Source organism: Saccoglossus kowalevskii, chromosome 5 (assembly GCF_978046115.1).
Source record: "Saccoglossus kowalevskii chromosome 5, keSacKowa6.1, whole genome shotgun sequence".
NCBI lineage: Eukaryota > Metazoa > Hemichordata > Enteropneusta > Harrimaniidae > Saccoglossus > Saccoglossus kowalevskii.
In genome coordinates this window covers 20470508-20488172 of record NC_140645.1, presented here as the reverse complement: position 1 = coordinate 20488172, position 17665 = coordinate 20470508, and the positions used below count along the sequence as shown (strand labels likewise).

Sequence of the window (17665 nt, the reverse complement as noted above, 5' to 3'; positions counted from 1 at the left end):
TGTCACTGGGGGCATCCTTGAGTAGGAATAACAAATCGTCTCTAAGATCAAGCTCGCTGGCGTGGTGCGATTTGCTGGGTGCTTGTCTTTAGCGTGGCCAATGAATATATTAGACTGACTGACAAAAGGTGATTGGGCCCGTCCGTCTTTTACAGATCCTTACTGGCAATTTTTTTCTAAATGATGGGCATGGTCAAAGGTGTGTGACCTAATGAAAAAATGAGCAGCGACCAGATCCATTGATGTGACACCCTTTGCCAATTAATAAGTCAGCTGGTTATGAAATGCATCTCGATGGAGAATGGCTCTTTCACAGGCAACAGCATCATGAACAATGTTAATGAGGTTCAATGCCGGAGCAGTTCATTTCTCTAAATAAAGGTCTCATAGTCAAAGGGTAATTTCGGTTTTAGTTTCTTGGAATTGTTGATTCAGATGAGTAGTTGCCAACTCAATAGTCATTGGTAAATCCTACTCCTCAAAATCTCTATTACAAAACTCGTCTTTGAGTGGATGTACTAATAAATCATGCTGAAGCCGCCACTTTCTCTGGTGGTAGGCAATTAACATATCTGTTTCATGATCTCCATCCGACCGATGATTTAAACAGGTGTGGCTTCTCAGAATTATCAGTTCCTGGTGTGATGTGTGTATTTCTCTCAAATACTCGCTGCATTGAAGTCATAGATTAAAATAGATAAATCATAGAATAAATTCACACAACTACTGCTGGTTTTGCCTTTAAATCTGTGCGTCATCAGGTACGATCTTTGTACATGTGATTTATTAAATTAGTGCGAAAACAACCAACAGTAGTCGTGCAAAGTTACTGATGCTTGAGGATGGAACGTGTTAAAACCTTCTATGGCCAAGTCAATGTAAAAAAGTACACAGGGTTGGCAAGATACGGGGTAAAGTCTATGAAGAATTGAATATTTGCCAACCGCCAGCTGTGAGAAAGGAAGACGTTTGGGCATCGGTGAAACAGAGATCATCCCGTCAAAAATGTGTTTTACTGGATAAGATATGTTTGATGAAGAGTGTGAAATAAATAATTAATCACGCACCAATTGATGATTCTTTCCCCCAATTTATCGGTTGATTACCCACGACTTTTAATATAAGAAAACGAAGAAATATTTTCCTAGATTTTGTTTAATAAAACATATATCATACTTTTACAAACGTCTTTGCACACATGTATGGCAGACTTTGCAGGTAACAATACATTTTTTCAATATCTGATATGTCAATTCAGCGTCAAGTAGCATGTGCAGAGTAAATGTATAAAATGTAGGCACATTGTGGATGATGTTACGCATTCAATTTTGGAAATAGTTTTTTATCAAAGACATATATACTCTACAATGTAAAGGCCGGATAATAAGTATGGCCTTAGAATATATATATGATCAAAGTATCAGAGTTAACAAAAGATACAATATAACATTACACAATAAGCTTATGTAACTAGTGTAAAAATGTTAGTACTGCATTGTTACATATAATTTATATGTTACTATGATTATGTTATGATATAATTACGTTATGTCCTTATGCTTTATTTACACAAACATTCTGACGCAAAATTTTGCAAATTGCTATATCTAATTTTTTGGAATATCTATGTTAATTTTCGATCAAATAGACTTACTACTGACTTGATCTGACAGGTCTTGATCCCCCCAAAAAATATGAAACAAAATTGCGCAAGTCTATTTTGGTGTTCAAATGTTCACATTTCAGCAGTTGAATGGTTTACAAATACAATTATTGTATGGTGGGAATAGCGCATTGATATACCAATATAACCCTGATGATTGCAGTTTTTAACAGAATGTCTATCAAATATTCCTATCGTTTTTTAAATACAATACAATCAATTCTACATATATAATACATAGATAATCAACTAAAATTCCTAAACATTCAAATCTATCTGCCCTCCTCACTTCTTCAGCCGTTTACTTATAACAGGTTATAAGATAAATATCTGACATCACATTCATTCATAAATCGAGTATAAATCAATTACATAATGTCTTGATTTTTAATACCAATGTAATTACCTTAGCAGTAGACATTCGTGCAACCCAGAGCCAGTATCATACATTCACACGCAATGAATTGTATGACAGATTGCAAACCAAATACTTAAATCGGGAGGGTCGTCACAAGCGAGAATCGAGTCCCAAGCCATGATAATACACACATAAAAACGCAATGGCTCTTGGGTAGACGCTTGTTTGTAAACAATGACACGCTACGGTCATCTGACGCATGCGCACGTGACGACTCCCCCGCTTTAATACTGTATAATCCAATGGTGCGTCAAAACATTACATAATTTGTATTACCAGTAGAAAAGAAACCTGTTAGGACCGATAAATATATTACATTGTAAATGGTTATAGGTAATCGTAAGCTTTGGTAATTTATTTAATATAACCAGACGTTTCGGGTAAAGTACTCTTCATCAATATATAATCTGAATATAATTGAAAACGATTTTGCCTAAAACGTCAATTATTACCGACGACAAGGATTACCTATTATCATTTTTTTATATAGTAAATAATTCACATACTTTCTGTCACTAATGTCCTGTCAAATGGGTCAAAAAATATCCGACATAATAAGGCATATACATATGAAAAAAGATCCGTAAGATTAAAAACAATATTCACAATCTTCATACATTCAATGGTGTAATATGAGGTTATGTCATTATAATACTGAAAATCAAGTATTTACACAGCATCACAGCGAAATAAATGGCTTAAACAGAATTAACTCTATAAGTGTTGAATCATGCACCAATCCCGCACTATGCGATGTGATGGTGTGGTGAATTTTGAAAGTACTTTGCTTGTGAAGTTTACCACTAGCATCACCGTTTTGCATTTACCATTGGATAGTTTGTTCCTTTGCATAGATGACATATATGGCATAACATCCAAAACACAATCTTTTGTTGTTCCATTCTAGCTGTTCGTGTCTTATTTCTATCATTCCTTCTGCTAGTATTTTAACCATGGCTAACTTCATCCACTGACTTGACGTGATAGTTTTCTTGCATGCTTACGTTTTTGACACTTCGCACAACTCACATATGTAATCCTACCTCTACAAGATTTACACTAAACTTGTCCCTTGTTACTGATCAATATCAATAGCGTGATGTACAGACCACATCGCGTAACAATAACAACCTTGTCTATTGGCGATCTAGATTGAATAACAAATGGATGGGTGGATAACAACTAGCAATGTTTGTGTTTGCATGGTACAAGCTAGTATAAAAGTCCCTAAACAATACACTAATATATTCAAACATTTTGCGTGGAAAATACATGTTAAAATTTAGGTGGGAACAAGCCTGATCAAGGGACAATGTCATTAAAATTACATAAAAAATAATTGATATTCATCTTCCTTGAAATAATAGTACATGTACTATATTAGTATTCATGTCCTTTATAGATTGATATAACATGAATTGCACAACAGTTCCTAAAATAATAAAGCAACATTTGGCAAAAAAATACTGGGGCCAACGTGTCCCTCAATTAGTACTACTCTATTAATCTGAAGGATACTTATAGATTAATATAACATAATTATAGACAAGTTTCTATAAACTAATTATACAGCAACATATCTAAATAAAATTTGGCATAGTAAATACTAGCCAACATGTTTCCCTAAATGTGTTGTACCTATCTCAATGTTCCTTGTCGAATATTAAAACATTAAGTGTTTAAAAGTTATCAAAAAGCAAAATAAAATACTAGCACAATTTTCAATAAATTGAAAACTACACTGCAACTTGACACTCTCGAAACAACATACCGGTTCATACACTTATCTAATTGACAGATCCCGGAGACCGCCTTACTAACAGCTGGTTATCATTACCAACAGTATAAATTTCCTCATCTGCACACTCATTTTTTTGCCTAACAAATGATATTATTTCAGTGAAATTTTACCTTATATCATGAAAATTATTTCAGCTAGTTGTACCAAAATTGAGTTTGGTTGACATATCACAGTGATAACACGTGAAGGTACACCCCTGGTAGCAAATGTACCATCAAGTCAAGGTATCAATGCTGAAAATTAGTGTAATGTTGTATTTGAATACAATAATAGATCAGATTTCATGACAAAGTTGATATTTAACACAGATAACAATAGATCCCTTCAACAATAAATCATTGTTTTATGACAATGTTTGGACTAGACCAGGGCAGTACAAAACACATCTCTAGTTATGCGCCCGGTACACGTGCATTATTCATTCATTACTTGCAAAACAACTATGATAACTTCTAAAGTTCATCATGTATGTCAACAATGCCATCTTCATTATTTGGTATTCCATCTCCATCAATATCATCATCTTCGTCATTTGGTATTCCATCTCCATCAATATCATCATCAAGGTAATCAGGAATGCCATCCCCATCTGTATCTTTCTCCATATAATCAGGAATACCATTTCCATCATCATCACCATCTTCATCATTTGGTATTCCATCCCCATCAATATCATCATCTAGGTAATCAGGAATACCATCCCCATCTGTATCTTTCTCCATATAATCAGGAATACCATTTCCATCATCATCACCACCTTCATCATTTGGTATCCCATCTCCATCAATATCATCATCTTCATCATTTGGTATTCCATCTCCATCAATATCATCATCTAGGTAATCAGGAATCCCATCCCCGTCTGTATCTTTCTCCATATAATCATGAATACCGTTTCCGTCATCATCACCATCTTCGTCATTTGGTATTCCATCCCCATCAACATCATCATCTAGGTAATCAGGAATACCATCTCCATCTGTATCTTTCTGCATATAATCAGGAATACCATTTCCATCATCATCACCATCTTCATCATTTGGTATTCCATCTCCATCAATATCATCGTCTAGGTAATCTGGAATGCCATCCCCATCTGTATCTTTTTCCATATAATCAGGAATACCATTTCCATCATCATCACCATCTTCATCATTTGGTATCCCATCTCCGTCAATATCATCGTCTTCGGCATTTGGTATTCCATCTCCATCAATATCATCGTCTAGGTAATCAGGAATGCCATCCCCATCTGTATCTTTTTCCATATAATCAGGAATACCATTTCCATCATCATCACCATCTTCATCATTTGGTATGCCATCTCCATCAATATCCTCATCTTCATCATTTGGTATGCCATCTCCATCAATATCATCGTCTAGGTAATCAGGTATGCCATCCCCGTCTGTATCTTTCTCCATGTAATCGGGAATACCATTTCTATCATCATCATCATCATTTGGTATCCCATCTCCATCAATATCCTCATCTTCATCATTTGGTATCCCATCTCCATCAATATCATCGTCTAGGTAATCAGGAATGCCATCCCCGTCTGTATCTTTCTCCATATAATCGGGAATACCATTTCCATCATCATCACCATCTTCATCATTTGGTATGCCATCTCCATCAATATCACCATCTTCGTTATTTGGTATTCCATCTCCATCAATATCATCATCTAGGTAGTCAGGAATGCCATCCCCATCTGTATCTTTCTTCATATAATCAGGAATACCATTTCCATCATCATCAGCATCTTCACTATTTGGTATCCCATCTCCATCAATATCATCATCTTCATCATTTGGTATTCCATCTCCATCAATATCATCATCTACATAATCAGGAATGCCATCCCCATCTGTATCTTCTTCCATATAATCAGGAATACCATTTCCATCATCATCACCATCTTCATCATTTGGTATCCCATCTCCATCAATATCATCGTCTTCATCATTTGGTATTCCATCTCCATCAATATCATCGTCTAGGTAATCAGGAATGCCATCCCCATCTGTATCTTTTTCCATATAATCAGGAATACCATTTCCATCATAATCACCATCTTCATCATTTGGTATGCCATCTCCATCAATATCCTCATCTTCATCATTTGGTATGCCATCTCCATCAATATCATCGTCTAGGTAATCAGGAATGCCATCCCCGTCTGTATCTTTCTCCATGTAATCGGGAATACCATTTCCATCATCATCATCATCATCATTTGGTATCCCATCTCCATCAATATCCTCATCTTCATCATTTGGTATGCCATCTCCATCAATATCATCGTCTAGGTAATCAGGAATGCCATCCCCGTCTGTATCTTTCTCCATATAATCGGGAATACCATTTCCATCATCATCACCATCTTCATCATTTGGTGTGCCATCTCCATCAATATCATCGTCTTCGTTATTTGGTATTCCATCTCCATCAATATCATCATCTAGGTAGTCAGGAATGCCATCCCCGTCTGTATCTTTCTTCATATAATCAGGAATACCATTTCCATCATCATCAGCATCTTCATTATTTGGTATCCCATCTCCATCAATATCATCATCTTCGTTATTTGGTATTCCATCTCCATCAATATCATCATCTAGGTAGTCAGGAATGCCATCCCCGTCTGTATCTTTCTTCATATAATCAGGAATACCATTTCCATCATCATCATCATCTTCTTCATCATTAGGTATCCCATCTCCATCAATATCATCGTCTTCGGCATTTGGTATTCCATCTCCATCAATATCATCATCTAGATAATCAGGAATGCCATCCCCGTCTGTATCTTTCTGCATATAATCAGGAATACCATTTCCATCATCATCAGCATCTTCATTATTTGGTATCCCATCTCCATCAATATCATCATCTTCATCATTTGGTATTCCATCTCCATCAATATCATCATCTAGAAAATCAGGAATGCCATCCCCGTCTGTATCTTTCTGCATATAATCAGGAATACCATTTCCGTCATCATCACCATCTTCATCATTTGGTATTCCATCCCCATCAATATCATCATCTAGGTAATCAGGAATGCCATCCCCATCTGTATCTTTTTCCATATAATCAGGAATACCATTTCCATCATCATCACCATCTTCATCATTTGGTATCCCATCTCCATCAATATCATCGTCTTCGTCATTTGGTATTCCATCTCCATCAATATCATTGTCTAGGTAATCAGGAATGCCATCCCCATCTGTATCTTTTTCCATATAATCAGGAATACCATTTCCATCATCATCACCATCTTCATCATTTGGTATGCCATCTCCATCAATATCTTCATCTTCATCATTTGGTATGCCATCTCCATCAATATCATCGTCTAGGTAATCAGGAATGCCATCCCCGTCTGTATCTTTCTGCATATAATCAGGAATACCATTTCCATCATCATCACCATCTTCATCATTTGGTATCCCATCTCCATCAATATCATCATCTTCATCATTTGGTATTCCATCTCCATCAATATCATCATCTAGATAATCAGGAATGCCATCACCATCTGTATCTTTCTCCATATAATCTGGAATACCATTTCCGTCATCATCACCATCTTCATCACTTGGTATTCCATCCCCATCAATATCATCATCTAGGTAATCAGGAATGCCATCCCCATCTGTATCTTTTTCCATATAATCAGGAATACCATTTCCATCATCATCACCATCTTCATCATTTGGTATCCCATCTCCATCAATATCATCGTCTTCATCATTTGGTATTCCATCTCCATCAATATCATCGTCTAAGTAATCAGGAATGCCATCCCCATCTGTATCTTTTTCCATATAATCAGGAATACCATTTCCATCATCATCACCATCTTCATCATTTGGTATGCCATCTCCATCAATATCCTCATCTTCATCATTTGGTATGCCATCTCCATCAATATCATCGTCTAGGTAATCAGGAATGCCATCCCCGTCTGTATCTTTCTGCATATAATCAGGAATACCATTTCCATCATCATCACCATCTTCATCATTTGGTATCCCATCTCCATCAATATCATCATCTTCATCATTTGGTATTCCATCTCCATCAATATCATCATCTAGATAATCAGGAATGCCATCCCCATCTGTATCTTTCTCCATATAATCAGGAATACCATTTCCGTCATCATCACCATCTTCATCATTTGGTATTCCATCCCCATCAATATCATCATCTAGGTAATCAGGAATGCCATCCCCATCTGTATCTTTTTCCATATAATCAGGAATACCATTTCCATCATCATCACCATCTTCATCATTTGGTATCCCATCTCCATCAATATCATCGTCTTCATCATTTGGTATTCCATCTCCATCGATATCATCATCCAGGTAATCAGGAATACCATCTCCATCTGTATCTTTCTCCATATAATCAGGAATACCATTTCCGTCGTCATCACCATCTTCATCATTTGGTATCCCATCTCCATCAATATCATCGTCTAGGTAATCAGGAATGCCATCTCCATCTGTATCTTTCTCCATATAATCAGGAATACCATTTTCATCATCATCTTCATCATTTGGTATCCCATCTCCATCAATATCATCGTCTTCGGCATTTGGTATTCCATCTCCATCAATATCATCATCTAGATAATCAGGAATGCCATCCCCGTCTGTATCTTTCTGCATATAATCAGGAATACCATTTCCATCATCATCACCATCTTCATCATTTGGTATCCCATCTCCATCAATATCATCATCTTTGTCATTTGATATTCCATCCCCATCAATATCATCATCAAGGTAATCAGGAATTCCATCCCCATCTGTATCTTTCTTCATATAATCAGGAATACCATTTCCATCATAATCACCATCTTCATCATTTGGTATCCCATCTCCATCAATATCATCGTCTTCATCATTTGGTATTCCATCCCCATCAATATCATCATCTAGGTAATCAGGAATTCCATCCCCATCTGTATCTTTCTCCATATAATCAGGAATACCATTTCCATCATCATCACCGTCTTCATCATTTGGTATCCCATCGCCATCAATATCATCGTCTTCGGCATTTGGTATTCCATCTCCATCAATATCATCATCTAGATAATCAGGAATGCCATCCCCATCTGTATCTTTCTCCATATAATCAGGAATACCATTTCCGTCATCATCACCATCTTCATCATTTGGTATCCCATCTCCATCAATATCATCGTCTTCGGCATTTGGTATTCCATCTCCATCAATATCATCATCAAGGTAATCTGGAATGCCATCCCCATCTGTATCTTTCTCCATATAATCAGGAATACCATTTCCGTCATCATCACCATCTTCATCATTTGGTATCCCATCTCCATCAATATCATCGTCTTCATCATTTGGTATTCCATCCCCATCAATATCATCATCTAGGTAATCAGGAATGCCATCCCCATCTGTATCTTTCTCCATATAATCAGGAATACCATTTCCATCATCATCATCATCTTCATCATTTGGTATCCCATCTCCATCAATATCATCATCTTCATCATTTGGTATTCCATCCCCATCAATATCATCATCTAGATAATCAGGAATGCCATCCCCATCTGTATCTTTCTCCATATAATCGGGAATACCATTTCCATCATTAATTTCATCACTGTCACTTACACCACTAATGTGATTCAACCATAACTGTAGGTCTTTCTCACTAGGAACTTCCTCTTTAGTCATATTATACCAGGAACTGTTATTCTAGAAAACAAAATAATTACTTTAACTCGTGTGGTCAATCAAGGGAGTGGTTGAGTTTGGTGGTTGTGTGTCATGAACTTTCAATAAAAAATAAAGTGTGAACGGTTAATCCAACAAGCAGCCTCTCGGCTGAGATAACTACGCTGTTAGCAATGTAAGTTTCAATTAACGAACTAGCATTAGAAAATGAACAAATCTGAATCTGAACAAATCTGAGAGAGCTCTACCTTTACTACCTATATGTATAATATCAAAGCAATCGGACTTGGGAAAAAGAAAATATCACTTTCTACCAAAAATGACAAAAATATTTATCAAAATTAGAGAATAGAAAATATCATCACAAAATGAACAAATCTGAGAGAGGTGTACCTGTAGTACCTATATGTGAAATATCGAAGCAATCAGACGTGCAGTTTTTAACAAGAGTGAAAAATATGACTTTTTACTAAAAATGACAAAAATATTCATCAAAATTAGAGAATTGAAGATATCCTCTTGAAATGACGAAATCTGAGAGAGGTCTACCTGTAGTACCTATATGTATGATATCAAAGCAATCGGACTTGCAGTTTTCAACAAGAAGTTGCAAATATAACTTTTTACCAAAAAATAGCAAAAATATTCATCAAAATTAGAGAATTAAAGATATCATCTTGAAATGAAGATATCTAAGAAAATTGCAGTTTTCACGAAGAAATCGAAATTGTAAAAAATGTACACATATGATAAGCTCCATTCGACAAAGTCAACAGCGGAGCTAATAAAAAATAGTTGAATCATTTGCAGTATTATCTACCTACAAATGCTAATACCAGTTTGACAAAACAAGCAAAGAGAGTTTTATATAAACGATTTGTAACATGAGATTACACAATGTTAATATCCATGCAAAGTGTCATGCAATGAAGATATCAAGCCAATCGATTGTATTTCTAATATTAGCTTCACAGAACACAGTTGATGTCTGGAAGAGTTGAATTATCCCCGTAAATCAAAAATACCAGACAAAATCAACCCTACAAAATGAGTGTTTTTCTTGCAATTTGTGATTCTCTCTTTATGTGACTTTGTATTTAGATTTCATCACATGTCACCCTCATCTGATAAATCCTTTGCTGTATATACAGCAGACATGCATTGACAGAGATAACAAGAAATTCTAAACGTATATTAGGTTAAAAAAAGTATTTCAGGTGATGCATGGCTGAAACACACTTACCTCTTTGATGTCAACATGCCCAATATTAGGTTGTTCAACATTGATCCCATACAGGCTTGCCCAGTAATCATGTAGCTGAAACCAATGTATTAATAAAAAGTAGAATCAAACTAATTAATGTGCTGATCTTAATAGAACAGCAGAGGAATATGGCACAGTCCCCATTAGTTATCAAATTTAAGATAAATTGTTTTATTTATAGTAATATAGTTGCAAGAAATATGGACCCATAAGCTGATGCTTGATTATGATGATTTTTTAACATCTTATATCTGATCATCAAATGAGTACTTATTGAGAGATATTGCACCAGTCAGCCAGTTTGAATACATTTGTATATCTATGACATGATGTATAATAAATATATATAAAATTTGAACATAATCAGTCAAAGCATGTCAGTGATATAGCTCTTGAAACACATTGAATAAAACAAAATGGCCGCCTTTCAGTCATTTAGAATCTGATCTGAAAAATAAAATGATATGCATCAAGAACCAATAATGTCTAGTGTATGTACCAAGTTTGAACAAAATCCATTCATAAACAGCTGAGATCCGGTTCCGGAATGGAAGAAGTGACTGATTTTTGATGATTTTTTTAGCAGAAAAATGGCCGCCATGGTCAAACCAATACATGTACATCTGTATATCAATTACATGATGTATAATGAAAATATAAAATTTGAACATAATCAGTCAAAGCATGTCAGCCATTTTGAATTCGATCTGAAAAACAAAATGATGTGCATCAATGCCCAATGCATGTACCAAGTCACTTACTTCACTGTAACATTAAAAAGGTTGACAGTCATCTTGTATCTGATCATCAAATGAGTAATATCATCATGTATGTGATATACAGATCTAGTTGTTTGACTATCTGATTCTAAATGGCCGATTGGTGGCCATTTTTCTGCTAAAACATCATCAAAAATCAATAATAAAGATGGAAGATAACTTTGAATGATAATAACAGACCCAGAAAGGCATTGGGCTCTTATAAATAATTACATATCTTACCATAGCAAATGATTCAGGATCAATCCAGATGAAGTTAAATTTACCAACATCGTTATTTCTTGCAAGTTTCTTCAAGACTGAAAAGAATTCTGAACCTGTTGATGTATATGGCTTTGCAAATGCTACTATCATATTGATGTCTTTGTTATATTCCTGTGAAGAGTACAACAAAAATGGTAATAACACTTACAAAGTGTTCTTACAAGATAAGTTTGTCAATTGTTATAATAGTATCACTGCTTAAACAATAAGATGGTGGAGTAACAAAGACAAACTGTTACAAAGTAATATTTCCGTTGGTGGAACCATCAAAATTGTTTAGGTTAAAGTTTAGGTAGAATATTTAAATATATAAGATATTGTCTGGAATGTCCTGAAATCGTAACATGTGAGACAAGTCATTGTCAATGACATAGTCTTTGTGTGAATTGTAAGACATTTTGAACCTAAATCTAAAAATGGGATGAAGTGCATCATGGTTATATAGTGTGCAATGAATGTACCATATTTGAGCGAAATCTTCAATACATGACAAAGATCCGGTTCTGAAATGGTAAACATGTGTTGTTTTGAAAAAAAAATGGCTTAAAATGGCTGCCATTCATCTTGAATTGGATCATCAAACAAATGCATGTACAAATGTCCGATATGATGTATGTGTGAAGTTTAAACTTGATCGGTTTAGGCATGTTCAATATATAAAGTTGGCAATTTTGAACTTGATCATAAAAATATGACGATCATCAAGATCCTACTGTATTTAATATATGTATCAAGTTTAAACCAAATTCGTCTGAATTAATGTAGTAGATATAAATCTCACTGTTGTTGGTGATAACAAATTCATTTTCACTCAGCAACGGTTAGAAATATTGGTGAAAATTATCCATTAACTACCTAATGTTTCTGCTTAATTTGTTTTTTTCTATTTACATGTGTAATGCTAACATGACAATTTTGAATAATGTGCCATCAGTAAGTAAGTGTTAGACTGCAACTTGTTAGTTGCAAATGATTTCCACGATCTTGTTGAGAGTGGGTAAGCTACAAGACTTTGTTTTTGCATTCAAATCTTTCATGCAATAGCATCTACTCTTCCAAATACCATACTTCCATCAGAGCAATATGGGTGCAATGACAGGTGAGAATAGAACATTATTTGAAAAACAGAATCAGAGGCAAGACCATGGCAGTCATTTGTAAATAAGGACTTTCGATTTTGTGGTGCAAATGAATATGATTATTTGGTAGGATCATTAGTATTATGGTCTGTGAAACTCACCCAATTAGTGGTGTCGATCTGGGTATACAGAGGCATCAGCAAACAGGTAACAATTAATACAATGACATGCAGGAGAGACAGTTACATGAATTAGATATGAATATACAATATGTTAACAGGAACAGATGCAATAGAATTTGGCATGATTAGGAGATAGATCATTATCATCAGTGCATGAAACAGATATCAATTATACAACCAAGGATAGTATAGCATGCCTGTTGCATGTATGCCATAAGTATGGAGACACATGTAATAGACAAGTTATCAATAAGGTCATTTTGTTATTTACAGACATATCTCAGTGACAGCTAGCACTAGTAATTTCACGAATTACTGTTCATGTCGACAACCACTGTTGACATATACAACAGCAATCAATGCAGTGCCCTACAGTAGCATGTACAAACTGAACATTCTAGAAGTGCTCCTGTTGAAGAATCAATGACTATAGAAGGAAAGCAAATTATGGCTGAATATAATCCATCAGATAAATTAATTCACTACTGGACTGATATAAACAGAAATATTGATTTTTAAATTAAACAAGCAGCCTATCGGCTGAGATAGCTCCGCTGTTAGCAATGCACATTTCAATTAAAGAACTGAAGACATCATTAGAAAATGAACAATATGTATAGTATCAAAGCAGTCGGACTTACAGTTTTTAACAAGAAGTCGAAAATATCACTTTCTACCAAAAATGACCAAAATATTCACCAAAATTAGAGAATTGAAGATATCATCATGAAATGAAAAAATCTAAGAAAGGTCTACATGTAGTACCTATATATGTAATATCAAAGCAATTGGACTTGCGGTTTTTAACAAGAAGTCGAAAATATCACTTTTTACCAAAAGTTACAAAAATATTCACCAAAATTAGAGAATTGAAGACACCATCACAAAATGAACAAATCTGAGAGAGGTCCACATGTAGTACCTATATAAGTAATATCAAAGCAATCAGACTATTGGTTTTTTACAAGAAGTGGAAAATATCACTTTTTACCAAAAATGACAAAAATATTCACCAAAATTATAGAATCGAAGATATCATCACCAAATGAACAAATCTGAGAAAGGTCTACATGTAGTATCTAAATATGTATTATCAAAGCAATTGAACTATTGGTTTTTAACAAGAAGTCGAAAATATCACTTTTTACCAAAAATTGCAAAAATATTCACCAAAATTAGAGAATTGAAGACATCATCACAAAATGAACAAATCTGAGAGAGGTCCACATGTAGTACCTATATATGTAATATCAAAGCAATCAGACTTGTGGTTTTTAACAAGAAGTCGAAAATATCACTTTTTACCAAAAATGACAAAAATATTCACCAAAATTAGAGAATTGAAGATATCATCAGGAAATGAACAAATCTGAGAAAGGTCTACATGTAGTATCTAAATATGTAATATCAAAGCAATTGAACTATTAGTTTTTAACAAGAAGTCGAAAATATCACTTTTTACCAAAAATTACAAAAATATTCACCAAATTAGAGAATTAAAGATATCATCACGAAATGAACAAATCTGAGAAAGGTTCACATGTAGTACCTATATATGTAATATCAAAGCAATTGCACTTGCGGTTTTTAACAAGAAGTCGAAAATATCACTTTTTACCAAAAATGACAAAAATATTCACCAAAATTAGAGAATTGAAGATATCAACATGAAATGAACAAATCTGAGAGAGGTCCACATGTAGTAACTATATATGTAATATCAAAGCAATCAGCCTATTGGTTTTTTACAAGAAGTCGAAAATATCACTTTTTACCATAAATGACAAAAATATTCACCAAAATTAGAGAATTGAAGATATCATCATGAAATAAACAAATCTAAGAGAGGTCTACCCCAGGTACATACACACCAGGTATCAAAGCATTCAGGCTTGTAGTTTTCATGAACAAGTCAAACAAGCAGCCTGTCGGCTGAGATAGCGCCGCTGTTAGCAATGCACATGGCAATTAAAGAACAGAAGATATCATTAGAAAATGAACAAATCTGAGAGAGGTCCACATGTAGTACCTATATGTATAATATATCAAAGCAATTGGACTTGCGGTTTTCAACAAGAAGTCGAAAATATCACTTTTTACCAAAAATTACAAAAATATTCAACAAAATTAGAGAATTGAAGACACCATCACAAAATGAACAAATCTGAGAGAGGTCCACATGTAGTACCTATATAAGTAATATCAAAGCAATCAGACTATTGGTTTTTTACAAGAAGTGGAAAATATCACTTTTTACCAAAAATGACAAAAATATTCACCAAAATTATAGAATCGAAGATATCATCACCAAATGAACAAATCTGAGAAAGGTCTACATGTAGTATCTAAATATGTATTATCAAAGCAATTGTTGAACTATTGGTTTTTAACAAGAAGTCGAAAATATCACTTTTTACCAAAAATTGCAAAAATATTCACCAAAATTAGAGAATTGAAGACATCATCACAAAATGAACAAATCTGAGAGAGGTCCACATGTAGTACCTATATATGTAATATCAAAGCAATCAGACTTGTGGTTTTTAACAAGAAGTCGAAAATATCACTTTTTACCAAAAATGACAAAAATATTCACCAAAATTAGAGAATTGAAGATATCATCAGGAAATGAACAAATCTGAGAAAGGTCTACATGTAGTATCTAAATATGTAATATCAAAGCAATTGAACTATTAGTTTTTAACAAGAAGTCGAAAATATCACTTTTTACCAAAAATTACAAAAATATTCACCAAATTAGAGAATTAAAGATATCATCACGAAATGAACAAATCTGAGAAAGGTTCACATGTAGTACCTATATATGTAATATCAAAGCAATTGCACTTGCGGTTTTTAACAAGAAGTCGAAAATATCACTTTTTACCAAAAATGACAAAAATATTCACCAAAATTAGAGAATTGAAGATATCAACATGAAATGAACAAATCTGAGAGAGGTCCACATGTAGTAACTATATATGTAATATCAAAGCAATCAGCCTATTGGTTTTTTACAAGAAGTCGAAAATATCACTTTTTACCATAAATGACAAAAATATTCACCAAAATTAGAGAATTGAAGATATCATCATGAAATAAACAAATCTAAGAGAGGTCTACCCCAGGTACATACACACCAGGTATCAAAGCATTCAGGCTTGTAGTTTTCATGAACAAGTCAAACAAGCAGCCTGTCGGCTGAGATAGCGCCGCTGTTAGCAATGCACATGGCAATTAAAGAACAGAAGATATCATTAGAAAATGAACAAATCTGAGAGAGGTCCACATGTAGTACCTATATGTATAATATATCAAAGCAATTGGACTTGCGGTTTTCAACAAGAAGTCGAAAATATCACTTTTTACCAAAAATTACAAAAATATTCAACAAAATTAGAGAATTAAAGATATCATTACAAAATAAACAAATCTGAGAGAGGTCCACATGTAGTATCTATATATGTAATATCAAAGCAATTGGACTTGCGGTTTTCAACAAGAAGTCGAAAATATCACTTTTTACCAGAAATGACAAAAATATTCACCAAAATTAGAAAATTAAAGATATCATTACAAAATGAACAAATCTGAGAGAGGTCCACATGTAGTACCTATATATGTAATATCAAAGCAATTGGACTTGCGGTTTTCAACAAGAAGTCGAAAATATCACTTTTTACCAAAAATGACAAAAATATTCACCAAAATTAGAAAATTAAAGATATCATTACAAAATGAACAAATCTGAGAGAGGTCCACATGTAGTACCTATATATGTAATATCAAAGCAATTGGACTTGCGGTTTTTAACAAGAAGTTGAAAATATCACTTTTTACTAAAAATGACAAAAATATTCACCAAAATTAGAGAATTGAAGATATCATCATGAAATGAACAAATCTGAGAGAGGTCTACCCAAGGTACATATACACCAAGTATCAAAGCATTCAGGCTTGTAGTTTTCAAGAAGAGGTCGAAAAAGTAAAACATTGACACGGACAATGGACGACGACGGACAATCACTCATATGATAAGCTCCGCTCGACAAAGTCAACAGCGAAGCTAAAAAAGGCAATAGAAAAATTAAGCTGGCTCTGAAACAAATATTATTTCTGATACTCTTTAAAACTTACATAAACAACAATATGTATTGAACAGTACCAAAAAGAATTTGATATTATTTAAGCTAATTAACATATTATAATTGCATAGTTCCATGTGAATCTGTGCATCAGTTTTTGTAATATCAATGAAACCACAATTCCACTCATATGCAAATTTTTCCCAATTAATTGATAATGGATTTTTACCAAAACCTAAACAGATCCTGCAAATCTGAGAGAGGTCCACATGTAGTACCTATATATGTAATATCAAAGCAATTGGACTTGCGGTTTTCAACAAGAAGTCGAAAATATCACTTTTTACCAAAAATGACAAAAATATTCACCAAAATTAGAAAATTAAAGATATCAT

General features: G+C 34.0%; 1 protein-coding gene across 1 annotated transcript in view; it reads right to left on the bottom strand.

The window, feature by feature from the left end:
* Window positions 1-1137: 1137 nt before the first annotated feature.
* Window positions 1138-17665, bottom strand: part of LOC102803629 (uncharacterized) — a 40101-nt gene continuing 23573 nt past the window's right edge. The window contains exons 8-10 of the mRNA XM_085499216.1: window positions 11883-12035; window positions 10861-10935; window positions 1138-9638 (exon numbers count right to left, since the gene is read on the bottom strand). Coding sequence (XP_085355342.1) covers window positions 4335-9638; window positions 10861-10935; window positions 11883-12035 — 5532 coding nt within the window. The 3' untranslated portion in view covers window positions 1138-4334. The remainder of the gene's footprint in view (window positions 9639-10860; window positions 10936-11882; window positions 12036-17665) is intronic.